Genomic DNA, 27,778 nt, shown 5'->3' with positions numbered 1-27,778 from the left:
TAGAGACCCACCGTAAACATTTGCCGGAAGAATGCATTCTCTGTCCGAGTCATTTCCTGAAAACACAAGGGTCAGAGCTCAAGGTCATGTGATTTATAGGTCAGAGACAGGTAATAGAAATCAAAAGTGTATATTCCAATGATCACCTATTGGAACTGAAATCTAAAGAGCTCTTCCCATAAAAATAACTAAGTAAGATTAGTTGATATCAGGTGATGATACGGGTCATACAAAGGCTACTATTGCAGTAATAATAGCCTGGAATTATCATTTTAAAGATAGTTAATCTATTAAAAGATTTGTCCATAAAATGTAATTTGGCATTTTGACAAAATTAAAGTGTGATTAATATCTATTATGTTTCAAAGTATTTCAGGAAAAAACTAGCTGTTTCCATGTCCACTCTAGTGTTCTGTTTATCAGGTCACAGGTCATGTGACTCACAGAGCTTACTCCGCCCCGACACTCAAATCCATCCCCGATGTAACCGCTACGACAGGTGCAGTTTCTCTGGCCTTGGCCCATATAGTTGCAGTAGGCATGTCTGCTGCAACCACCATTGTCCTGAGGCAAAGAGAAAACCAGTTCATTTGCACTGCAGCTAAAAATAATCTAAATTTGAGATATCAGGTGTGAATTGGCATCTCTAATTTAAACCTGATTGGAATGTACCCTATTAAGAAATCAAACTCCTCTTTTAATAACTGAATGTAGCCAAGGGGATAATTGAACTTTTGACTCTAGAATTACTGCTTTGCATACATTATTGTCAAATCAAAATTATACCACACCATTGCATCTTTTATCTTAAGCAATATATTTACTTGTTCTTCTTCTACTTCTTTCTGTAATTGCCGTGATGTGTATTTTAATCCATAGGTTATAACAGGACATGATAAGAACCCTGGCTTGTGATCCACCAGGTATGGATTTTTGAGGAAATAATTTTTTTCATCTTATGTCCCTGTTCATATCTTGGGCTACAAACCAAACTTGGAAAAGTGCTGTAAGAGAGCTGGTGAACCGTTGGATTCTGTTGGTGCAGGACAGAACCCGAGCTGGAGCTGCCTACACTAGCTCTCTCTCCTTCTGTCTCTCTATCGTGCGCACTTTAACTCTCTCTATCGCTCTCTCTCTGCCTGTGTGTACTGGAGTGAACCAGAGCAAACCAGTTTGAGCTGGAATTCGCTAGAATAAACCAGCCATTTCTTCAATAAATTGCACACTCTCAGGGTTCTTGTGTCTATGTTTTCCAAGAAGACTAATATTAAACCAGAATAAGTATCTAAAAACGAAACATGTTTATTTTGTGGTTGTAGGTCATTATGTTGTGAAGGTGAACGTACATCTCTACAGGGATTCACCGGGAAACAGTACTGGCCCAATCCTTTGAAACCAGGGAGACAATGGCACGCCGTCTGAAACAGGAAGACAGAAGCGGTCAGATCAACTGTCAGTGATGTCACTTCCTGTGTAAGGCCAAGGACAGAGCAGAGGACAGAGCAGAGGACAGTGCAGAGGACAGAGCAGAGGACAGAGCAGAGGACAGAGCAGAGGACAGTGCAGAGAACAGAGAAGACGACAGTGCAGAGAACAGAGAAGACGACAGTGCAGAAAACAGAGGACAGAGCAGAGGACAGAGGACAGAGCAGAGAACAGAGGACAGAGCAGAGGACAGAGCAGAGGACAGAGATGAGGACAGTGCAGAAAACAGAGGACAGAGCAGAGGACAGAGCAGAGGACAGAGAACAGAGGACAGAGGACAGAGCAGGTTTGTTCTTACTGTGTTGGGTCCAGTTCGGATGCACTCAGCTGAAGCGCCGCATCCTCCGTTATTTACCAAACACCCATCGATCTCTAAAGGCACAGAACAATTAGACCTTATGGAAATGCAAGGCAATGCTTCTACGATTATTTTGCAGATCCTGTCTGAAAAGTTTGGGAACTCCTGCTCAAAAATAGTATATACTAGTCCATCACAAATAATTAGAATATCAGAATTAGAATATGAGAAAAAAGTTCAATATTTTTTGACATTTCATAAAGTCAAACCCTTCCATTATATCGACTCATGACACACACAGTGAAATAGTTCAAGAGTTTATTTCTTGAATTTTTATGATTGTGGCTTACAGGTAATGAAAAAAACAAAATTCAGTGTCTCAGTGTCAGTGTTAGAATATTACATAAGATGAATTAAAATATATATATTTTAAACAAAAATGTCAGGATTCTGAAAAATATATTGACTTCTATGTATTTAATGCTTGGTTGGGCCTTTGGCATGAATTACTGCATCAATGTGAAGTGACATGGAGGCGGTCACCCTGTGGCACTGCTCAGGTGTAACAGAAGCACAGGTTGCTTTGATGGACGCCTTCAGTGACAGTGACTGTCTTCTGGACATCAGTCCAGTGAGCAGGCTTGCCCATGATTGTGTAGTCCTCTGACCCAGACTGAAAGACCATTTAAAGGCTCAGGAAACCTTTGCAAGCATTTTCAGTTAATTAGCTGATTAAGGTGTAACACCATTACTTCCTAATATTCAGTCTTTTCACAATATTCTAATTTTCTTAAACACAGAATTTTGTTTTTTCATTAACTGTAAGCCAAAAGCCTGTCCTCCTGGTGGGAGGAGGCCCCGGGAAAGACCCAGCACACGCTGGAGGGACTATGTCTCTCGGCTGGCCAGGGAACACCTCGGGGTCTCCCTGGAAGAGCTGGAGGAAGTGTGCATGGAAAGGAAAGTCTGTGAGTCCCTGCTTAGACTGCTAACTCCGCAACCTGGCCCCGCACAAAGCGGAAGAAAATGGACACATTAATGGATGTAAGCCACAATTATAAAAAATTCAAGAAATAAACTCTAGAAATAAATGGTAAATGGTCACATTTTTCTATAGCGCTTTTCCACCTTCAAGGCACTCAAAGAGCTTTACAACAAGGAACCACTCACCCATTCACACACACATTCACACACCAGTGTACGCAGACACTGTGTGAAATATTTCACTTTATGTCATGATTCTATATAAACGATGGGTATTACGTTGTGAAATGAGTGACAAAAAATATTGAACATTTTTATGATATTGTAATTATTTGTGAGGGACGAGTAAAGTGAATAAATGTAAAATTGAGTTCTCTTCTGTAGTTCATTAATTTATAGAAAGGTTCTTGTTGTGTATACCTATACAAACCACTCCGTCGCCTGTGTAGCCTTCGCTGCAGCTGCAGGTGCGCTCTCCCGCTGACACTTTGGTACAAATAGCGAACGGTGAACAGCCTCCATTGGATATTCTGCACAAATCCAGCTCTAACACACAAACATCACACAATCAGCTCTCACAAAAACAAAGGATTTCCAAACACTGAGATGCAAACTATTAAGAAACGTTTTATGACATGGATACAGTTTGCGAGAAAGTTTTAGGGAAAGTAAGTTAAGGAGTAAGTACCAAAATTTTCTGATAGTCCAAGTATCAAAATTGAAAACAGACTGACAAGGACAATGAACACTGAATAAATTTTTAAAGAGGGACTAAAAACTAAACTCCTTAAACAGAGATGCTAAACTGGGCAGAGACTGGAGGGGGAACAAAGTCCTATTGGCCATTGGGCCCACACAAACTTTCACAGTATTAGACCCGAAAACTGCAAATTAACATTTATACAAAAAAAATAAAAAAAAAAAAAAAAAATCACTATGACTTGTATGAATATTGTGTGTTAACGTGATTGGTGGTTGTTTGATCCAACAGTACAGACTGGCAGCCTCACTTCTGCCAGTCTGTCCCGGAGAAGCTGTGGCTACAGGAGTTACCACCACCACAGAGTGTGGAGTAAATGACAACAGTGTAACAGTTTGGGCGCATCACAAGTGCAAGGTATTATTGATAATGTTATTAGAGAAGGCTATTAAAACAGCATGGTCACAGATTAGTAGCAAAAAAGTAGATTAAGTGTCTAGTCACATGAGTTGACACTTAGAAAGATGGCCCATGAAAAAGCTTGCCAACAAGTCAGAGGTGATTAAACACTCCAATTACAACACTGCCCCCTATTGTTCATGCGCCACACTGCAGTTTATTCAATGATAAATTAGTTAATTGCCGTTGCCTTTGTGAATAGCATTGTGCTGGTGTGTACCTTTGCAGTGTGTCCCATTGCCTTCATATCCAGCGACACACACACACGCTGGAGCACTGCCCTGAGGTCCAGTGATACAGCTGCCGCAAACATACATTATAGTAATTAATCAACACAAACATGAGAAACAAGCTTAGATCAGGGACACTTTCTTACTTAGCGTTATGGTCACAGATTCCTCCACAGGCGTCATCACGGATTTCTGGCAAACACAAATTCCGTTAGGTTGGGAAACAGTTTTTGATTCCAACATTTTCAGCAATCTTACACACTCTACGAGCCATAATTTAAAAGTCTGTATTATCAGGCTTTCCAGCATGGTTTTCCTGTTTGCAATTGGACGTTAGAAGTGCGTTTTTAACCAATTAAGCAATGTTCATCATACTGCTAATTTTGACCCTAGCTGAATAACTGATGTTTGATATCATTAGAGATTTTGTTGTAATTTTATAACCTAATTTGGATTACATAGTTAATATTGTTGAAGAGCTTAGGGCTTACGGACAGCATTAAGACCATTGATCACTTGTTGTGTATTTTACCGATGGAGCAGGTGGATCCTTTCCAGCCTTTGTAGCAAGTCACAGCGTCCACTTCCTGCTAGGCCGTCAGCACATTTCCCATGATCACACCGGCACCCTGAAACACAACAGAGCCTGAGAATGCCATGGATCATTATAGCAGGCTGGTCAGTCTGGTCCCATCAGATTAATTTGATCAAAAGATGCATGTGAAACGAAGGAGCTCATTGGTCATCTATGAGTTTGAGCAAAATAATGAATGAATAATGAATAATGAGGTAACTTATCGTGCTAACAAAAACAAAAACAAAAAAAATAAAAGCACATAGATAATCGATGGTATCAGGTAATGATACATCAGAAATGAGTTACAATCCATGGCTTCAGTTTAGTTATGGTTCGGACAAGACTTTTGCAGGCTGCTCAGCTCTACTCTTTTGTACCATTATTCATTATGGTAAATGGTCACATTTTTCTATAGCGCTTTTCCACCTTCAAGGCACTCAAAGTGCTTTACAACAAGGAACCACTCACCCATTCACACACACATTCACACAACAGTGTACGCGGACACTGTGGGCAGGGTGGGTTAAGTGTCTTGCCCAAGGACACAACGACAGCATTCATCTGTGGGAACTGGAATCACACCAGCCAACCTGTGGGTCAGTGGATCTGACTGCTCAACCTTGTGATGTTTACGTCGAGAACTGGATTCGCCCCGCCAACCTTTAGATCAGTGGGCGAATGCTCTACCAACTGAGCTACTGCCGCCCCATTATGGATGGGATTCCACTATAGAAACGATGTGTTGTGTCATCAAAGATCAACACATACTCTGGGCTCCGGTCCCAGATGTTCTGATGGTGCTGGCAGTCTGACTGAGGGTCTGAGGTGCAAGTATATATGCTAGTTTCCTGTTTCCCCTTTTTCCCCCACCCGTTTGATCGCCCCCTGTACTCACGTTGGGTGCAGTTGTTTCCGTATCTGCCGGGCTCACAGTCTTCACAGGACGTCCCGTGGAAACCCTCAAAACAGCGGCACTCTCCATTCCCCTCGTGGCCGTCCTGACACTGGCCATGGTTTGAGCAGGGGCTCCCCACGTCACCTGGACATTTGTAACAATCATGGCCGTAGTAACCGGGGCAACACGAGAGGTCCTATGGCACAGAGACACAGCACCACAGCTTTAGCAGATTTTTTTATTGGGCTGAGCCTGTAACTAAGTAACTGACGAGGGCTATTGTTCTTCGTTAGGTCCTTTTTATTATTTTCTTCTGACAAAATTATTGCATTTTTGACCCTCTGAACGTCGCAGAAAAATTCAATAAAATGGGCACTAGAACAATGCCCAAAGTGACCTGACTCAACAGTGAGGCCTAGAAGTGGACCCTTATGAGATGGGGACAAATAAAGTTTGTCGCAGGCAAACGAAATTCGGAAAAGTGATAGAAAACAATGAGACAAGCCAAAAGTTGAATTAAAGCTTGCCTGTATGATGAACAGGAAGTCAGCCATCTTGGATCAAAAATTCACCACCGAACACCTTCATTTCTTGTTTTTTTGATGACCTCTCAAGGCCACAGCCATTGTCTAGAGATTGATTACCAACTGAATTTATCGGACTATGAAGTCTACTAAAACTGAGCACAATAGCGCCCCTGGCATAGACATGAAATGTGAACATTATTAAATTTGGAACAAATTTGGAGATTGAATTTTATGCATGTTTATGAGCAAATAAATATATTATTATTATTATTTCATGGTTGGCCAACAGGGGCACAAAGACTCTCCCCCCAAAAAAACATTAAAAATTATTACACACACATGTTTTGTCCGATCGTGCTGAAATTTCTATCAGTTATACTCTGCATGACCCTGATACCATTGGTATGTCAAACACAATTATCAGTGCTACAGCGCCACCTATAGGAATGCACAAGTTGCAGGTTTGCAAATAGGGAGAAAACAATACTTTGACATTAATTTGTGAAACTTTACAGAACATTCACTGACATGCTCCTAATCGTAAATGTCGGAGAGACCTATGCCTTAGTTTTTATACTACTACTACTTTTTATACTTTTAAAGGTGCACTATGTAATTTTTCTGGTGGAGGATCTCTTGGCCTAGGCCGCTGTCAGGAAGAGAGGATTGCGTGCTGGGGCTGTTGCTAGTCCCCAGCAGTCTCGTGGGAGGGGCGTGTGTGCTAAGGCAAGGGCCATCATCACTGCAAGAGGCTTTTTTCAGACAACCTATTCTTCTGTTTTTAGCTAAACTCACATCATATTTAAAACGTTTAGTCAAATTTAATTCAGTGATATGCAAATCAAACGCCCTTGGATCTGTGGGCCTATTTCTGTTGGCTGTCTGTGTTCTTACTGTGGTCGTCTGAACGCACTTGATGACACAGCCTGGCACAGATTTGGACCTAAGGCCGACACGTTTGCGGAATTTACAGTTGGACTTCATGTTGGAAGGAAAATTGTTCATGACCTGTAGACAACACAAAAATGTGAGAAAAGCTTTTAACACTGGAAGGATGGTTTATCAGTTATCAGATAATGACAATATACTGGAGGATTTTCCCAGATATCTGTATTGAAAATTTTGCAAATATTTGGCAGATTTGTCTTTTTGAACACTTATGAGTAGAAATTAAAATAGAAGCGACATTAGGCAAAAATCTGGCTGCATTCTTACACAAAGTCACACTGCTGAAATTGTGTAAATATTTATTCAGTTCTCAAAATTACGGAAACTGACCGGTTTGTAGTTCCTTGAACAGCGAGGAGGTCCATCGCAGTCTGTGCATCTACCCTGACAAAGACACATACAAAAAAACAAGGACTCAAGACCCCAGGGCAAAACTGCGGTTGGACTGAGAAGCAAGAGATAACCACTTAAAAAGAGTAAACTATGTGAAAAGAGCTTGGAACAGAAATTAGGATAAAATAAGACAGCATACTTCAGGCGCACATGTTTACCTTTAGCTATGTAAGACAGTATAACCAAGACCAAAATAGAGCTGTCTGCTTACATTCACTTGCGTCACAACTGGTTTTCCACACCGGTTCCTCTGCACTCTGAGAACCTGACTGAGAACCAGAATGATTCCAGTCTCAGTCTCAATGAAGTTTTTACCGACAGAAACGTCATTCACAGCTGTCTGCAGCAAAAACACAGGACATGCACAAGTAAAATTACAGCAATGATCCAAAACAGTAAAACAAAACAAACATGAATCATATTTCATTTTTGCTTTTTTTTTTGCCACAATCCAGCCTGCCTTGGACCCAGAAGTGATGTCACACTTAAAGGGACAGTTTGGAATTTTGGACATAGGACCTCATTTCCTAGTGAGCCAGAGTGTTGGAGACGTGTGGAGACACTTTTATAACTATTCCATCCAGTCCTTGTATTTGCACTAGAGATGCGCAGATTGCGGTTACAACCGCGGTATCCGCGGTTAATCCGCAGGTCGGGCGGATGACGTGACGAAAAATTATATTTTAATTAAATTTGGGCGGGTGGCGGTTTAACTACTACTAAAAAAAAAAAAAAAAAAGTTATTGTTAGTATTGTTACGTACATCTGACAAGACGAGTCTCATTGCCCAATTAGCCCATTTGACCTCGTTTTTATGTTCTGAAGGTTAAGGTTGTGTCAGGTTATTGATGCCTAAGGTTTACGAGGCACATATTATATGCAGTTTATTTTATTATTTCTAATTTATTTCAGCTGTTTGCGTAGCCACGTAAGTGGCTATAGGGCCATATTTATTTAGTTATGCTTTTTTTTTGTTTCGATATCAGATATATTTTAAAACACTCAGACATTATAGCGTAGACTACCACTCGGGGTATTTAAAACTTAAAGAAAGACCGATGGAGTGAGGCTATGACTTTGAAATAACATCGGGCAATGGCAGAATGTTCAGAATGTAACAACATCCAACACGAAGGCAAGAAGGTTCAAAAATAGCCTAGTCAGAAAACATTGTCAATTAATTTGCTGCCCAAGAAAACCAGGTAAGTTTGGGGTTGTTACGGACAATTAAGAATGCGAACATACACGCTGAGCGAATTTTGGAATGAATGAGCTATAGAGTTTGCATTTTTATCGAGGCTCTTTAGTTTGTTTGCTGTATGATTGTTCTAATATCTAAAATCAATTGGCGGATGGCGGGCGGGTGCAGTTTTGAAAACCTTCGGTGCAAAATGGACAGCGGGCGGATGATGAGTTTTGTGTCGCGGTTGCGGATGAAAAAATAGCCCATCCGCACATCTCTAATTTGCAGAGGTCGCTGGTGCTAGACTAGTGCATGTCAATGGCCATAGTTATCCTGCCACTAAAAACAGTCTTACCCACTCCACAAAACACCCAAAGCAAAGATATTATTACGCCAGACTACTGATGTAAATGTCTGTGTTGATAAAATAATGTTTGAAATAAAACTACCCTAGCACTGCATGCCTCGTCACAAGTTGAGAGACTATTTTCTCATATATCAGTCTGCCTCTGCCAAGCTTTCTGTCAGGAAGTACAACTCACTGCTGCTCAGACATAAATCCTTCAAATGCAAAGTTAGTTTTACTTCTAAAATTATTAATTATATATCAACACAGACATGTACAGCGACAGTTTGGCGTTATAATAAATTTGCTTTGGCTGTTTTGTGGAGTGGGTAAGACTGTTTTTAGTGGCAGGATAACTATGGTCATTGACAGCACCAGCGAGTGTCTCCACACGTCTCCAACACTCTGGCTAATTAGGAAATAAGGGCCTATGTCCAAAATTCCGAACTGTCCCTTTAACAACTCTATTCCCAAATGTCAGTGAATGGAGCTTGTGTAAGTTGAATTCATTGTAAGACTAGACTACCTCATTTTTGTCACTGATGTGAAACTGCAGTTGATACTCTGTACCCAGGAGCGTGCTTTTGACCAAACCATCGTAGAGCTGGTCCGGATACAGAACAGAGCCAGGAATTACGTGGTACTTGAACGTATCAGAGTCCTACAGGAAGAAAAGAAATGAGACTGAAGCACAAAGAGATAAGCCTGACCACAATTATCTATAAACACAAGGCTAGAAACATGGTCTGACATAAAATCTATAGAATTTTCTTTTTTTTTTATGTAAAAATTGGTTTCTATTGATTACCAGTTCAGTGGAGTTGCTTTTTTGAATGTATTCTCTGATGGCCTCATCTGTGGGCAGTAGCAGAGTGAAGCTGGACTGTAGCTCACCAGAAAGATTATACAGCTGTAATGACAAAAACATTATCTGATTAAGTGGGAGATTCTATGTACAGTTTTATCTACATGATCTACAAAATGCACATATTCGGTAGTTGATTCATTGTTTAATGGAGTCTGAGATGGACACAAGTGCAATACCAGTGCATAGTTTCTGAACAGACTGAAGTTGGTGGTTGTGTTGAGAAAGCCCATTAGTACAGGAGGATCTGGAGGAATCTCAGTCAGAGCAGGAGCCAGGACCTGAAGGGTAACAGCATAAGATACAATAAAACACAAATAAAGAGGTACAAATGGAACTAGCGTAAATTCAGTCTGGAAAACCTAACTTCGCTCCCATCTACCTCATTGCTTCTCCAGAGTTTACCTGCTCCTCATCCTTCATCAACTGGCTCCACTTACTCCTTTCCGTCATTCACCGCACCTCTTCTTTGTCAGCGCTGATTCTGCCCAATTTAAACCCCCCATTGCCAGTGTTGTGCAAGTTCACACTTTTCATGAACTAGTTCAAAGTTCAGTTCACACTTGTTCAAAGTGAATAGTTCACGTTCATAGTTCACAATTTTAATTTTGAACTAGTTCAAAGTTCAGTTCATTTTATATTTAGATGAGATCTGTAAATGAAAGGCTGCTTTTATTTTTCAAACTGACTTCTAGTTTACAACAACTTTACAAGATCCACTGTTGGACAAGTGACTTTAAAACTGTAATGTGTTATTTATGACTTGTTACTGTCATTTCAGAGTCATTTGTTACATTACAATATTACTGTATTTAAAATGTAAAACATTACATGACTATTGCAGCACTTTTAATTTACTCTCACCAAAAGAACTGTTAAGATGCTGAACTTTTGCGCCGTATATGGACTGAACCAGGACTGAACCAGGACTAAACCAGGACTAAACCAGGACTAAACCAGGACTAAACCAGGTCTAAACCAGGTCTATACCAGAACTGAACCAGGACTAAACCAGGTCTAAACCAGGACTAAACCAGGTCTAAACCAGGTCTAAACCAGGACTAAACCAGGTCTAAACCAGGACTAAACCAGGTCTAAACCAGGTCTAAACCAGGACTAAACCAGGACTAAACCAGGACTAAGCCAGAACTGAACCAGGTCTAAACCAGGAATAAACCAAGACTAAACCAGGACTGAACCAGAATTGAACCAGGTCTAAACCAGAACTGAACCAGGACTAAACCAGGACTAAACCAAGACTAAACCAGGACCAAACCAGGACTAATCCTGGACTAGAACTTGGAATCTAGGACCGCCCCTGAGTGAACCCCGAGTGCGATCGGGCGTCAGCTGCGTTTAGTTCGGTGGAGCGCGGACTTCTGCGTCGGTCCTTTCGCTCAGGATCACGGTCTACGCGGGCGCAGCTCCGGCGTTTCACCGCTGCTGATATCGCGGTGATTTTAGCAAATTTGTATGAAGAAAAACGAAAAACCCACCATTTCAATCCAGGTTAAAAAAGCATTGTGACGCGCGTTACTGACATATGTACCAAGTAAAATAATACGCGCGGAGCAGCACGTCCTGTGCGTGTAGATTTCAGAAAATAGGATCCATCCTATTTTTTGACGCTCTACACGAGCGTAGGCGCGTATCCCCGTGAAAATCCACAGAGAGCATGTATCTATTGTTGTATTTGTGCATTTACCATCAGCACATTGTGCTCCCTGGGCAGTTGTGTATCATGTGAAAGAGCCCAGATTCACATAGACTGTTCATTAGTGCTTTGAAATTTACTTTTGAAATCCTTGCGTTTGCCGTGGTCAGCCTGTACAGAAGGTAAATACAAGCAGCTAAACGCGCCCAGTCAAGTTTGATTGACTTTCCCATTGAGAGACACAAGAGCCCGTACGTTCCGCTAAAGCTGCCGGTGGAGTCGCCTTCGCGTTGACACGCGGCTGTGGTTTCGCGAGGTGAAGTGCGAGCAGATCGTCACTCGTCAGGTGAAAACAAATTTCGACGTTTAACTGAAGCCCAACAGTGACGTACGTCGTTCATCACACATAATTGGAACAAATTCACGTTCAAGTTCTTGATTTACAAAAGTGTTGTGTTCAGTTCAAAGTTCACTGAAAAATGAACGTGTTCAATGAACGTGTTCTTTTGAACTCGTTCATGCACAACACTGCCCATTGCAGACGTGTTTGCCCCACCTCCTCCCCAGCACCTCCTCGGCTTCCTGTCATCTCATCGCTCTCCTCATCCACTCATTGTCCCCTTCACACTCCTCATCTTCTCATCCTCTCATTGTCCCCTTCACACTCCTCATCTTCTCATCCTCTCATTGTCCCCTTCACACTCCTCATCTTCTCATCCTCTCATTGTCCCCTTCACTCAACTCTCCTGTTCTCTTCGTGTCTGTCTTTCCAGGTTTAATTTTGTTTTCCTAAGTCATACTGGTGCACATACCTGGTCTATGATGTGGATGTAGCCGTTGATGGCAGGATGGTTGGAGTCAGTGATGGTGGCGTTTCCAATCTGGATTATCTGTAACGAAGTAATAGTTACTCAATAATGGGCAAGATGAAGATTAAAAAACATATTTCTTTTTAAAATAAAACATCTAAGTAATAATAAAGTTGTAAACGTCATGTGGTGTAAAAATTAGATGAAAGGTAGATAAAATTCAAATATATAATAAGCTGTGAAAATGTGGCATACTTTCTTGTTAACATCTTTGTATTTAATAGGCCAGTCCACGTGAACATATTCAAAATAAATGCAATAATTAAACCCTGGCCAATGTACTGGCAGTCTTTTGCTACAAGGGGAGTTGTAGTGTCAGAGACTCACCCCAGTACTGGTTTTGCTGACTTCCCATTTGGTGGGAGGATTCAGAGTGGACACTTTAGTTCCCACCAGTTTATCCAGGTCTTCCACAGAGTACACTCCAGGCAAAACATGAGAGCTGTAAAAAAATAGCAGACTCTGATCAAGAAGCAAAACAAAAGCTTACACAAACATACACATCTCTCTCAGCGCAAAGGGCAAGGGCAAAACAACAGTGTGTTCAACAACTCTATTTCCAATATTCAATCTTTTAAGTAGGTGTCACTACAAAGTTTTAACTAACCGTATGAAGTAAAGGGCGTGGTGTCGACTGGACCAGAAGATGTATTGCTCTGAGCTGTAGTTCATGATGGCACCTCTAGAGGGTGCCAGCACTGTGATGTTCCCATAGAAATACTCTGGTATATGTCTGATTGTCTGTATGCAGTGTGACAGAATGTTGTATTAAATCAGAAATCAGAAATGTTAAAAGAGTATATACAAATGAATTTTAAAAATATGAAGACAACTGTATATTTAAAACATGCAAACTAATACTCCAGCAAGGTATTCCTGGTCTGAATAGGCTTTGTCTCTCTTTCTTTTCCTTCCTTCTTTCTGTTTTTTTGCTTCATCTCACCCTTAAAAAACTGTAGAGATTAGTCAGCCTCCACCGCATCATTTCCAACTCCTGCACACAAGCAAGAGAGACCAGGGACAGAGAAGTTATAATGAACTCCCCTGATTTATTATTTCAACATCTGGAAATTTGATCCTTCATTTACCTCCAGGACTGTGCCATAGCAAGTGCTGCCATTGCCATGGAAACCATCTGGACAAGTACAGGTGTGGGTCCCGCCCTCTAGTTGTTTACAGGTCGCCTGGGAATTAACACAAAGAAGAAAAACTAAGAAAGCATTGTGGGAAAAGTCATCATTATAAAGCCAGAAAGAGTAGTGAATACATGCTTAGATTACATCGTCATAGTATATAGTTCTATAGAGAATAATTGAGACGGGAGAAGAAAAATGGTTTAGTTGTATAAAAATAATAATTGTAAAAAAAATTAAAATCAGTAACACGTGAAATGCAGTGACATCACAGTTTTAAGATGTCCTGTTTAGGTGTTTGATTTTTAACAAAAATGGTAACTGAGACTAACTGACTATCTTGTGACTGTAATTGTGTAAGTGAGAGATTTGCTTAACAACACAAATCAGCTCACCTGATGTAGTTCCAGCTAAATCAGTTCTTTCTGGTCAGATTGTGTTAAAATAAAGCATAGATTAAATCTAATAAGCCTCAGACAAAGCAAAGCCTCCAGTAAACATCCCACCCCAGGGAATGCTGATGACATCAGCATCAAATTGAGGAAAAAAAAACTAAACTGAATTTTATGTGCGACAAATGTTTTTTTAGACAATTACTACATGCAAGAAAAAAATGTAGTCTTTCAAAATAAAGGCAGGATTAGGCAGTGTTACATGGAGCCTGCATTCACTTCATTCTGAATGTAAACTGTCATGTCAAGCCCTGCAGACTCTTACCACTTCATGACATCCTCCGTTGTTCTCAGTGCAGGGGTTAATGAGTTCACACACTTTTCCATTTCCCATGTAGCCTCTTTTGCATACACACTCAGCCTGTGAACACAAAGGACTCAACATGTGGTTAAACTGGCAAGAATTTTTTTTTTCATCTCCCACAAAAGAAAATTGAATTATATCAAATGGACAAAACTGAACTGAAGAAGCCTCTTGGATGAGCAGTGAAACGTCTTCACTCCAAAACATTTGTCCTGCTGACAGAATTAAATTTTCTTTTGCTATGAAAACTACTTGGATTACACATGTCTCTCTACCACCACATTATTAAAACTATTCTATTTTTCTGCAACTTATTCCTTTTATTAAGTCATGAAACACAAAACAAGTCTACAGCTTGGACAATGAAAGGTTGGAAAAGTATGCAGTCAATCACATCAGATCATAAGCCTGTTTTCAGATTACATATTTTCAGAGGGTATCTAGAATGGCTTGTTCTGTATAAGGCAGATATGTCAGACTCAGGCCTGAGGGCCAAATTTGGCCCACCGGCTACAGATAGGATATAGAGACATTATTTATTTAAAATTGTGTTACTATTTTATATTATGCTTGTTCTGGATTCACTGTTTAAGCAAAACTATTATTAAACATTTATTTTAATAAGAAAAGGTTTAACATTACAAATCTCAAAAGAAGAGAAAACATGCAGATGTTGTTGACATTTTTTGATAAATATTTAGTCTGGCCCTCAACTTAGTCCCAGTTTTTAATTTTGACCCTTTGTGAATTTGAGTTTGACACTCCTGGTACAAATAATTAATATGCACAGTTTTGGTGTGCTGATGGGCAGATGTTTTCCATTTCCCAATAGAGGAATATTGCCTTCTGCACCCATCAATGTAAAGGGCATGTGCACATTTAATAATCTAAAATAATAATAACTGCAACAGTGGATTTCACACTTCAAATCAAATGTTATAAATGTGACAAGAAGAATCACAATTTTACAATTATTCATGATTATTGACGCCATAACTATAATTGACATCCATTTTCTATGTTTTGTGTTGTTACCACTTTTCTAGTAAGTGACATCTTTATAAAACGTCTCTAGCAAACTTTCTGAGTGCTAATGTAACATAAATGGACAAAAAAGTACTCTAACAGATGAAAAATACTTCTTGTGATTATATTGTGAATAAACATGATTATTGATTACTGTATAATCTTATCCTACTACTTAATTGCAACAGGAGTAATTCAAATTCATATATATATTTTTTTTAGATTAGATTTCATCTGCACATACTAGTAAAAAAAACATTGCACACATTTTCCTTGCTGTACCTGGGCTGGGCCGATGTGAACACATTTGGCGTTGGGGCTACAGAACTGCTCGGATTTGCTCTGACAGAGGTTGATCTCCACACAGACTTTCCCATCACCGCTCCATCCCTCAGCACAGACGCAGGACGCATTACCGGGACCATTATACACACACCCAGCCTACAAGAGAAGGTCAGTGTGAGAGTTTCTACTAAAAGCTTTAGAATTGACATTTTCCTAAAAACTATTCAATCAGGAGAGACGTGGACACAGGCACATTTTGTTGTTTGTTTGAGGAAATGATGGTAGCTGCCTCTGTCTCCATTAAAATTGTGTTTTTGATTTGATTACAATTAATCTTGGAGCCCTAAATGTGCGTGCGACAGAAATCTGTTGAATTGTTAACTGATTGGAACGTATGAGAGATTACATGGGAACAATACCTGCCTCTAAAAAGTGGACACTGGAGACATGGGAGAGAAGATTGAGAGGATGAAGGGGCGGCTGTTTCTGCTGAAGTGGTAGAAATGAGGCAGAGGAGGGTTTTGACTTAACAGTAAAAGGGTGCAGAGAGTTTTAATGGCTTGAAAGACCATTTTAAGTCATTGGTATGAGAACTAGCAGTGAAAGGAACAACGGAGGAAATACTGTCATTGTACCAGCATTTTTCTTGAGTTTTCATCAGTGTTGGGGATTAACAGATTACATATACCAGAGTTACGTAATCAGAGTAGAAATTATGAGTAACTGTATTCGGTTACAGTTACTGTTTCAGTGAGTGGTAATTGGATTACAGTTACTGTTACGGCCCCAGGCCTTAGTTGTAATATTTGTGCAGAGTTCTCTTGATTCCTGCTGCAGGAGTCCTGGTCTGTGATTGGTGGGGCAAGTCGATGCCCACCTCACCTGCAGCCACCTCCCCCTATTTAAGAAGATTGCCAGCACCTGTTCGGGGCTGCTGGCCTTGGTGGCCAGTCTGCTATTTTGGTTTTGTGTATGTAGTTTAGTCTCATTCTGTTTTGTGCCTTTTTTTATTTGGTCACTCGATTCTGTTTGTGGGTTTATGTGGTTTAATTTGGGGAACTTGTGTTTTAGTTTAGTGTGTGTCCCTAAGTTTTACCACTTGTTTTTGTGTAAGCCTGCGTGACCCCTTTTCTGGCACAAAACTCTGTTTATTCTGTTGTTCTGTTTCTTAGTTTAGGTTGTTTTCTGTATATTTTTAGTGTTTTGTTAATTTACCTTTACATTCCTGTTAATTAAACATTACTTAATTTATTCCATTTTACATCTTGGTTTTATTTTTGTTACTTCCCTCACCCCAAACGAGCTGGGTCGTAACAGTTACTTTGTTGAAATAAATGGATTACATGGCAGGATTTTCCTGTTTTCACATTTTGGGCTAAACCAGGACTAAAACCAGGACTAAACTAGGACTAAAACCAGGACAAAACCTGGACTAAACTAGGACTAAAACCAGGACTAAATCAGGACTAAACTAGGACTAAAACCAGGACTAAACTAGGACTAAACTAATACAATATGACACTAACAGTAGGATGGACATAATTGAAGTCAGCAGTGATCTCATATAGAAATCATTTCTCTATCAATAATATTTTTAATACGGTTAAGTAAATTCAGGATGTGGTTGTTACATTAATGTCGTTTTAAAAAGCACGACAATATCAAGTAATCCAAAGTATTCCGATTATGTTACTCACTTTAATTAATTTAATGGATTAATGTTACAAACTACATTTTGGGATATGTAATCTGTAATCTGTAGGGGAATACATTTTAAAAGTGACCTTCCCAACACTGGTTATCATCCATCTGACCATTTATAAGGATATTTTTTGTCATTAAAAGAGACTTTATACAGAAATCTTACCCCTCATTGGGACACACTGCACTGGACAAGAGTAAACCTTCTACCTATTTCAACCATTCCAAATCTTATGAAACTATATAACCTATGAAACATCAGCATGACTGAAAGCTCCTCACGTTAGCGTCACAGTCTCCGCGGCTGCTCTTGAGGCAGGGGTTGATGGGAGAACACGAGTGCCCGTCTCCTTCGTATCCATCGCGACACACACAACTGTAAAAAACAAAAAAGCTTCACTTGTGTTTTTTTTGTTTATCTGAAGAGGTGAATTCAGTATCAACATAATTATCTCATTCTCTTTCAGGTTATTTCCCTAAAACATATTTATATTTAAAAATTTTACTAACCTTGCCTAGTTTTTAAATTTTGTTTATGATTTTTATTTCTGCTGGTATATGGGCAGCAGAGAAAAGTAGAGGTAATTCCATAATTTTCTTAGCAACCATAATGTTTGCACATTAATTTTGTGCAAATAAAAATGAAAGAAAACATCTTTATTTTGTTCATTTTGTTTGCCTGCCTTGTGTGAAAATTGTTCCTGTATTTTATATGGAAATTTTCTGTGTTAATGACATATAAGTATTCTGTTTTAGAAGTCAGTACTACTTCCTGTATTTTAAACAAAGCTGCCATGTGTTGGTGAGATTCCTACACAGTGTTAATGCCGCTGTAGGTGCAGAATGCGTGGATGTGGCAGTGCTCCATCAGTCCATCAGAGTTACATGGAGTCTCTTGTTTGTCACAGAAATCTCCAGAGAATCCTTCCAAACAGGAGCCAACACGACAGACCCCCCTACTGCCTGGGCGGTTATCACACACGCCGTGAACGCACTTACATTCTGAAAGGAAAAAAAAAGAGCTTTTTAATCCAAGAAATCAGGAATGTATTGTTTAGTCCATTGGACATGGTTGGGAGAAAAAAATGTAAATGGAATTGAAAATGTACTTACATTTTTTTAGTATTGGGTCAGTAAGGAACACTGAACTAGAGATATTTGTACTTTTTAGCATATCAGCTATCGGCCTTAAAGTTTGAACATGTTTTGGTTTGGCAGACTACTGGACTAAAGGGAAGACATTTAACTTCATCATAACACTTACGTGCGAAGAGGACACTGCCAAAAAACATTGGTTTGCACTAGTGACACAAGATTGTGGATAGGTTTGTTTTGTAAATTTATATAATTTGGGAAAAAGTACCAATGGGCCGTACATGTCAGCCCAAAAATATCAGCAGAACTTATCAGTCATATGTCATTTTGAATATCAGCGTTGGCCATGAAAAAACTTTTCAATTTTGTGCCTTTAAGAAACCAAATAAAATCAATTATGTATTCTTTTCAAATTCAACCCATTTGAAAGCAGATTGCAGTTGTATAGTTTGTTGTATTGTGTACGTGTGTGTTTGTTCTTGTTTGGTCACCCTCGTCACAGTTCTCTCCGTGTTTGCTGCGGTCTGAACAGATGTGACAGGCCACGCCCTGAAAGCCGGGCCGACAAGAACACGACCCATCACCATTTATGCCATCGGAGCACTGTGGGAGAGTGGAGGTTAATGTTCATCTGTGCGCCCTCTGCCACTCAATCGGTCAATATATGAACAAGAAACAAGCAGCATTATTGACCAGAACAGTCCAGCTATTGCTTCAAATGCAGCTGATGGTATAAAACTTATTTCTAGGATATAATTCAACAAAAGAACATGACACTAGGGGTGGGCAATCTTGTTTTTGTTTTTTGTATTGTCTGATATTCAGATATTTAAACAATCCATCAGGAACAGACATCTACATCTCTCATGACACAAGACGTTAGAGAAAAGTGCCACAAGATTATGCACACATGAGAAAAATGATTTTGTGAGACTTTTGTAATCAGTGTCAACCTTTTTTTTTCCAATCCAAATGTAAAATGCCAGTGACTTACACATCCTTGAGAAACTGTAGTTCCAGAATACAGTGGTAAAATGACATTGACAACTAAAATATTAAATAAAATGCATAAAATTGTAAACTGGGTTGTCCAATTAATTTATAAGAACTCATGTCAAATCTAGTTTTACCTTATTCTCGTATCTTGTCTAGTGAGAAATGTGACATCTCTAATCAGGAATGTGCTAAAAAGTCTTTGTAAATGTGCTGATTGAGGTTCAAGTCTTGCACAAACATGAATGAACCATAAACTTAACCACAAAAGAGCAGAAATATCACTTTATACCGTTGTGTGGGAGATTACACTAGATCATTTAGTCTCTTTATGGTCTGTTCATAATTTTAACTCTAGACAATAAACTCAGTATTCTGCTTTAGCAATTTCCCAGACCTCTACATGACACAGCGTAGTTTTGCGAGGCAACATTACATTGAACATTACAAAAATACTAGTTTGACTCTCACCGTTCCCTTGTCGAAGCAGGGATGTTCAAAGCCTCCGATGCATGGTTTACAGTCTGGACCATAAAACCCTTTACAGCACTCTGCCACCTGCGTAGAGACGGTGTTAGTCTCCTCTCGTAAAGGACATAAACAGATTAAACCATTATTATTTCTTTCTGGTGTGAGGTATGTTTTTCCATCATTGCAGCCATCTTCTTGGGACCAAAAACTTGAGAGATAACAGTTGGGTACCATTTTAAAATAACCACACTTTGTTCATGCTTTATTAAAGACTTTTTAATTCAAATTTGTTTATTAAGAATAATTCAGGTTTAGCAACACTCAATTAAGTTTTAAGTTTTCAGCTGAGATTAGAGTATTAATTAGATAAACATAAATCATTCTTAATAATGAAAGTGTAGTTAATGTAAAATGGTACCAACAGTTCGTTAGTGTTAGATAGATGGTTCTGCAGGGATAGAAGAGACGAGGTAGCAATGGTTGCCTCTGTAATCTATAAAATGTCTGTGGTTACAAAAAGGTTCTGTTATATTACCTGTCAGGTAGTAGGTAGTAGGTAAGAAATTTGTTTTTTAAAGTTAGTGCTAACACATTAACTATAACCCAAAGCATTTTCCTAAACCTAATCTTCACCACAACCCATTTCCTAATTTAATTTCCTTACTAATCTGAATTATAACCCTAAACTACTAAACTAAACTGAACTAACTAAACCTAAACTGGCTAAATTACATCACTTTGAATGACCAATCACAGCAGATCCTCCAGCTTCCTACTTTACTTGCATTAACCATAACTGTTTTCCAAAAGTCTTACTATTTTTGTGGTGTTGCAGTATTTGGCACAGCCTTTGCTCAGAATTGGCTGAGAGTCAGAGATCTGGTACTCGCATCCTGTCATGTGGCTCTCCTTCAAAAACACACACAGTTATAGAAGCTTGTTTCAAATATATCTAAAAGTACAGTATAATACAGGATGGTACCATCTCCACACTTCCCACCATACAGCTGGTCTGAAACAGGTAACTGCAGCGAACACAGGGGCCCTGGAAACACAAATATTCACAATTCAAAAAATTCCAAGATTACTTTATAGGTCCTAATATTTCCTTTATATGGAGTTAATATGATTAACTGAGATTCAAGAGCTGGACCACGCCATTTTGGATTGTACCCCCACCGCTAACTCTCCCCCAGCCATCACATCTATCCGCTGTCAATAAACATCTTTATCTTACTCCATTGTTGTGGCGTGGTCCTTGCTAGTGAATATAAGAATATTCTTGGACACACAGCCTGCCACATACAAAAATACACAAACATAGACACTACTAGACTAATACAAATAAACCCATAAAACACCACTTTGCTCTGTGGCCTAAATTTAGTAGGTTCACTGAAGTATATTCAAGATAAATTATTACAATAACATTGCAAAAGCTCTGTAATAAAGTACTTGACAACAGAAGACTGAATGAACCTTCAATTGCATTGAGCATTTACCAATAAAATTCAAATAAATTAAGTTTTCTGATCACCACAGACAAAAACAAGAAACCAGTCACAAAAATAAATGTATAATTTATACAAAAAGTCTTTACTGCAAATATTTACTGTCCTATAATCCTGTTTACTAAATTGTTTAGAAGTGGTTAACTCACCACAGTGATCTTATTTTCAACAATATCACAGCGATGAGGCATTATGGGTACAATGGTGGGCGGGATCAACAGTCCATCAATCATGTGGATGATCCCATTAGAGGCCATGAAGTTTGTGCTGACAAGATGGATGCTCTTATCCCCAAGCTCCAACTGGCCCTGTGTGGCAGATTTAAGAGGTTAACAGGGGTAATTTTGTTATAAACAATGAAGTATAAATGTAACTGGATACTATCCCAGTCTGATGCTGTTGCTCAAGCCATTCATACAATATAACATCAATCTGTCCTCCACATCACCCTGCATGTTTCCCTAGTTTCACTGAAGCATGCTCCAAACCCTCTGTTGAATTAATGAATGATTTACATCTTTCATCAAGTTATATTGGCTTGAGGTAATACATATTAATGAACAATGACATACATGCTGTAAACACGACCTACTGCAGCAATGGGCAATTTTCCATCTGTTGTCCTACATTCGCTCTCACATACGCACATTCATACAATAGCCTACAGAGTCACTGTGGGGCAAGGTTGGTGAAGTGTCTTGCCTAAGGACACAAAAACAGTTTGCACTAGGCCAAAGGTCTCGAACCTTTTTCTTCCAGTGAGCGACCTTTACAAAACGGAAATGCCAAAAGCTACTAATTTTAGCAGTCGCAAGAAATTGAACAGATTTAAGAAAGATGCCATGGTTTACATGGGGTAGAGTTAGATGCCTGTAAAACCATAACCATAAAAAACATTATCTATTTATTAGTGCACAGAGACAGGCATCAAAATTTTACATTTAAAATGGCAACAGTCATGTAATTAATCAGTTTAGGGTTATTCAGCATAATAAGTAAAATTCAGAAATCCCCTGGGGAAGCACTTGAAGGGGATTGAAGAGTTGCAGGTAGCTTCTGACCTCCAGGTGCTACAGCTACACTGTGGTACCGGGCATTCCCAGTGGTCTCCCATCCAAGACCTAACCCAACCCTGCTTAGCTTCAGAAAGATCAAGCCATTTCAAAGAAGTATGGCCGTGTCAAGGTTTATTCAATTAAAAATGTAATTACACATCATGAATCTGTCTTTTTGTGAGTGTAATATAGTTATTTATGCTACAGGTCAGGGGTGTCAAACTCAAATTCACAAAGGAGCAAAATTAAAAACTGGGTCTAAGTCGTGGGCCAAACAAAGTATTTACTGAAAATAATGTTAAACCTTTTCTTATTAAAATAAATGTTTAATAATAGTTTTGCTTAAACAATGAATCCAGAACAAGCATAATATAAAATAATAACAAAATTTTAAAGAAATAATGTCTCTATAGTCTATCTGTAGCCAGTGTGCCAGCTCTAAGATATATTTAATATAATCTCGTAGGCCAAATATAATTATATTGTGGGCCCAAATTTGGGCCCCGGGCCTGAGTTTGACATGTCTGCTACAGGTTTTGGATACTGTAACTTAAACCATTTCACAGAGACTTGTGGCGGAGTCCATTCTAATCCCCATGATCAGTGCCACGGTCTAGACTCACATTATTGTTCACAGAGACACGGATGAACTGATTGGCCATTGTATGGATTTGAGGTAGAACAGCCAATTCATCTGACGTCAACTGTAACAGAAAAAAAAAATATATATATATATATTTAGTAAATATTTTAAAGACAGTTAGTGAGAAAAAACAAGGAACAAGGAATAAATCAAAGGAGACTACTGTTGACTCATCGCTTCTTCAAACACATAAAATAGAACCACAGATGTGCAGTTCACTGAAAAGGAAGTGTGGTGTGGTAGACAGTACAGACTCAGAGTGCTGCTCACCGAGGCTTGTGAAATCATGTGGTGTCTGAGCAGTTCCTGCAGCTTGTGTTTGGCCTAAAATAACATGAATGAATCACAGTTAAATTCATCTCAAGAAAACAGACAAACCAGGATTGAAGATGGAATCAACTCATCTGCATTGGTAATTGTGTTGTTTTGTTGGAATGCAAAAATTACTTGAATTTATGACAAGCTCAATCTACTGCGAAATGCAATAAACCATAATATCGACATTTAGATAAAAACTCCTGATTGAAGATTACAATGGTTAATAAAAAAAAATGCATGTGATACAGATTTTGTCCAAACTACTTTAAGCAAGACTGAGTTTTCTCAAAGAGGTGTGGTCGTGTGGTTTATTCACTCGAAACTCACATCACATCAGGTGGATGGCTGCTTTTGTGGCTACTTGTCTCATACGCTGAGCAGTTTTTTAATCTTTTTGGTTTTGGAGCTCATTTTTTTAACATCATACCATATCATCAGACTTTCCAGAATAAACACTTTGAAAGAAAGGACCATTTCATCACCAAGTGAAGCACCAGAGCAGAGTAAGATTAAGGCCTTTCCTGTTGTGTTTACCTGGTTGCCCCTGGACATTTCTTTGATGCTGAAGGACACAGAGGAGGGACACTTTTGGCTCTTCCTCTCCTCAAACTGCCCTGACACAGATTTGCTGACCCTCCCTGACCAGTCCTCCTCTTAAACTGCACTGAGAACTTTGACTGAGACACAAAGATGACTGAGATGAGCAGTAAATATTACCACAGCAAAACTTGGATCAATAAAGTATCTCTTTCTCTCATTAATCTGATATAGTAATTTATGCTACAGTTGTTGGATACAGTAACCTAAACCAGTTAATACTTGTGGCGGAGTCCATTCTAATTCTACTGGTAAGTACTGCAGTCTAAACTCACATTGCCTATTTCAAGCACAATTTCTGCTTATTCTTCACTGTTTTACAAAAACATTGATGAAAATTGTAGAAATAACACTAGTTAGTTGCTCAGGAAAAGCTGTGATTACATTGTTGAGCATGTAGAGGATGCTGCCATCTCGGGCCGCATCTATCGCCTGATTGGTCGGGACAAGCACTGTTAAAGGCCCAGGTCCTCTGAGGGGCAGGGAAGCACCACAGTTCTGCAACAAAACTCAGATATGAATAATTAGTAACACATTCCACTGTTGTTGTTAGAACAAATTTCCAAAATGTATAAAAACATACAACAAAAAATTAACTACACAAATTAATTTAAAAATGACATTAATAATTTTTTAAATTTCAATGCCAAAAATATACCCACATCCACCAGAGATAGGAAGCGGTTAAACTGATCATCTTTTCTTAAAATTTCACCAATCGTCAAGTCAGCATACTGCGTACAAAAAAAAAAAAAAAATTGAATTAACTAAAAACACGTTCAAATGAGGTTTTAGGGATCAGGGATCAGAACTGAGTCAGGCCTAACTGTACCTTTTCATTGCGAGTGGGTCTGTGCATGGAGCTGATCATCACACGGTTGATGATGTGGATGACTCCGTTTGCAGCTGGATGGTTTTCACTGAGCACGGAGTAAACAACAGTGGGGTCATCCATCAAGATCAGCTTCTGTGAAACATTAACAAACATCAAACTTAAAATAAAATTATGGTTAGATAAAACAGGATTTAAAAAAAAATCAAATACTTCTGCATATATGAATAAAACTTTAAAACACATAAAGTATTAACTATATAGCCACATAAGTCTGTTTGATATTATAATGTGTTTAATGCAGCTTAGCACACATTTGTTTACGTTTTACAGAAAACCAAACATTAAAACCACAGGGCAATTACATAAACTATAAGAGCTGAAAAAACTGCTCGCTCCTTGTGCCACTGATGTGGTTCAGTGTCTGTTGGACTAAAGGACACGACTCGGTAAAATATGTGTTTTTTCTGTGACAGAGGGATGTGCTGCTCATGGTGAGTCTGTTCTGTGCGTATATTGCATTGGAGGTGGTTTATGTTAAACTTTTCTGAGATCGTACGTGTGCAGATCACACGAGTGCAGGTTTAGTGCAGCTTATTTAAGCAGTCTGTTTACTTGTGTAAAGTCACTTTATTGTGTACAGTCACTTTATTTAAGTTGGCTAGTGTTGAGATGAAAACATTGACTGTAAAGACTGAAAGGTTCAAATGATTCTCATAAGACTCTTGTTGTAGTCTGTTTTCTGAGAGTTGTAGTTTTGACAGTTGCCTGGTTAGGAGGATCCAGATCTCCCTAAAACAGGAACAGCTCCTTCTACTCACTGCTCCTTCCTCCTCCTTGGTCCTTATTGTTGACCTCATGATGTAGCTCTCAGAGGTCAGCAATAAGGAGAAGGAAGAACAAGGAAGGATGTATTTTTGTCTATTTTCGGACGGAGCCCAAGGAGGGAGTGCAGCGCTGCCCCCTGGTGGAAGGACCACAGATGGGACCAGACCTCTGATAGACCAGACCAAACATCTGGGCAACTTGGGCTTCAACATCTAGAGGAACATGAAAGACCTGGTCCAGTTCTACTCTGTTGTAAACAAACACAGCACATCCAGACCTTAATCTATGTGAAAATCTGACCAGTGTGGCATCTGGTGAGACAAAAGGTTCCAAAAAATCCAAGAAGATTTCAGTGGTAGAGTTCTGGGATCTAAAGGATTACCCTCAGGTAAAGGCAAGGCAAGGCAAGTTTATTTGTATAGCACAATTCGTACACAAAGTAATTCAAAGTGCTTTACAGAATAAGAAATACATTAAAATCATAATAAAAACAAATCAAAACATAAATAATCATGAAGATTAAAATTTTAAAAAAGAGAGACATAAATTGGAGAGAAGAGTGCGGAATGAAAACCTTTCAGTTATATGCACAGTTAAACAGAAATGTTTTGAGTCTGGATTTAAACAGCGTCACAGAAGAGTCTGTCTCACATGTTCAGACTGTTCCAGGTTTTAGCTGCATGAACCTGAAACGCTGACTCCCCTTGTTTAGTCGTGACTCTGGGCACCAGCAGGAGGCCGGTCCCTGAGCTCCTCAGAGTGCGAGATGGTTCATATGACACTAACATGTCACAGATGTACTTTGGTGCTCGGCCATGGAGAGACTTGTACACAAGTAGAGCTGCTTTAAAGTCTATTCTCTGAGGCACAGGAAGCCAGTGCAGAGACCTGAGCACAGGACTTATGTGCTCGTACTTCCTAGTTCGAGTCAGGACCCGAGCTGCAGCGTTCTGGATGTTCTGCAGCGTCTCACAGCTCGTTTGGAGAGACCAGTGAGCAGAACATTACAGTATCTAACCTACTGGAGACAAACGCATGGATAAGTTTCTCCAAGTCTGCTTTAGACAGTAAACCTTTGATTTTCGCTATGTTTTTTAGATGGTAAAAGGCTGCAGATGTTATTGACTTGATGTGGCTGTTAAAGTTCAAGTCTGAGTCGATTATTACCCCTAGATTTCTTGCCTGATTTGAAGGTTTTAGAGAGAGAGACTGGAGGTGACTGCTGACACTGTCCCTTTGTTTCTGTGGACCAAACACTATGACTTCAGTCTTGTCAGAGTTTAGCTGGAGAATGTTGTTTTGCATCTCAGGTACTCACACTTGGAATGTGGAAATTTATTGATTAATGATTATTGGTCTGTCGATGTGGTCAGTGAGTCTGTTCAGAGGAAGGGACCAGTGAACACAGGAGTTTCTGAAATCTATATTTTGGATGGCCAGTACCACACCATCTCCTGACCCAGACAGGGTAAGATGCTTTTTGTGAAGAACAAGCTGCAGAGAGTCTAACTGAAACTGGACAAAGAATAGATACTTATGTTTTCTGACGCAGACACAAAAACACACGTGCACACCTTCACTCAGACTTTCTCTGAGAGGTTGTTTCCTTGTTTCCATGTTAATATTTGGCAGACTTTAAAGCCTACTTAAGGGGGCACCATACCATTTTTCTGGTGGGGGGTTGGCTACCATGGAGATGTTATTTCTTTGCCTGTAATGTTTCGCTCTTATCTATAATCGAGCATTTATTTAAGTGTTTGTACTGCTTAAAATGCCTTTTTATGAGAATCTAGGGAATTGAGAGTAAACAAACCAAAAAAAACCAAAACATACATGGCTAAAATGTATATCTACGGTTTGCCCAATGTTAATAAATAATTTTTGCATGCAATGATTAGTTTTCCATGTTTTTTGAGTGTTGACCTTATTGCCTTTGCTGCGCAGTCGTCCTCCTCCGTACAGGTTGAAGTCCTTCCCCTCCAGGTCTTTGAAAAGGTGTTCTCCCAAGATCAGGTGGTTCTTACATACCTCCTCTTCATTCACGCCCTGCACAAAACATACAGACACACACAGACACCTGTAGTTAGCAAAGCATCAAAAGCAAAGAAATTAAAAGCAACA

General features: G+C 39.3%; 1 protein-coding gene across 1 annotated transcript in view; it reads right to left on the bottom strand.

Annotated features, from left to right (window-relative positions):
* stab1 (stabilin 1) overlaps positions 1-27,778 on the bottom strand; it is a 69,448-nt gene that overhangs the window by 25,447 nt on the left and 16,223 nt on the right. Inside the window, 36 exon segments of the mRNA XM_020931654.2 lie at positions 12-56; positions 445-564; positions 1,347-1,418; positions 1,784-1,857; positions 3,188-3,313; positions 4,147-4,226; positions 4,303-4,348; positions 4,689-4,728; positions 4,730-4,785; positions 5,629-5,824; positions 7,050-7,163; positions 7,434-7,487; positions 7,708-7,836; positions 9,552-9,686; positions 9,834-9,935; positions 10,070-10,171; positions 12,357-12,434; positions 12,741-12,855; positions 13,021-13,154; positions 13,357-13,407; positions 13,502-13,597; positions 14,264-14,359; positions 15,611-15,769; positions 17,597-17,690; positions 18,130-18,316; positions 18,901-19,012; positions 19,874-19,960; positions 20,690-20,782; positions 20,856-20,918; positions 21,534-21,692; positions 23,063-23,143; positions 23,353-23,406; positions 24,382-24,495; positions 24,660-24,731; positions 24,830-24,964; positions 27,581-27,703. Coding sequence (XP_020787313.2) covers positions 12-56; positions 445-564; positions 1,347-1,418; positions 1,784-1,857; positions 3,188-3,313; positions 4,147-4,226; positions 4,303-4,348; positions 4,689-4,728; positions 4,730-4,785; positions 5,629-5,824; positions 7,050-7,163; positions 7,434-7,487; positions 7,708-7,836; positions 9,552-9,686; positions 9,834-9,935; positions 10,070-10,171; positions 12,357-12,434; positions 12,741-12,855; positions 13,021-13,154; positions 13,357-13,407; positions 13,502-13,597; positions 14,264-14,359; positions 15,611-15,769; positions 17,597-17,690; positions 18,130-18,316; positions 18,901-19,012; positions 19,874-19,960; positions 20,690-20,782; positions 20,856-20,918; positions 21,534-21,692; positions 23,063-23,143; positions 23,353-23,406; positions 24,382-24,495; positions 24,660-24,731; positions 24,830-24,964; positions 27,581-27,703 — 3,594 coding nt within the window.

This window comes from Boleophthalmus pectinirostris, unplaced genomic scaffold, assembly GCF_026225935.1.
Source record: "Boleophthalmus pectinirostris isolate CB_2022bp ecotype Guang Dong unplaced genomic scaffold, ASM2622593v1 HiC_scaffold_23, whole genome shotgun sequence".
Lineage (NCBI taxonomy): Eukaryota > Metazoa > Chordata > Actinopteri > Gobiiformes > Gobiidae > Boleophthalmus > Boleophthalmus pectinirostris.
Note: the sequence above shows the minus strand (reverse complement) of the source record. Positions and strands in the feature narration are given on the sequence as shown.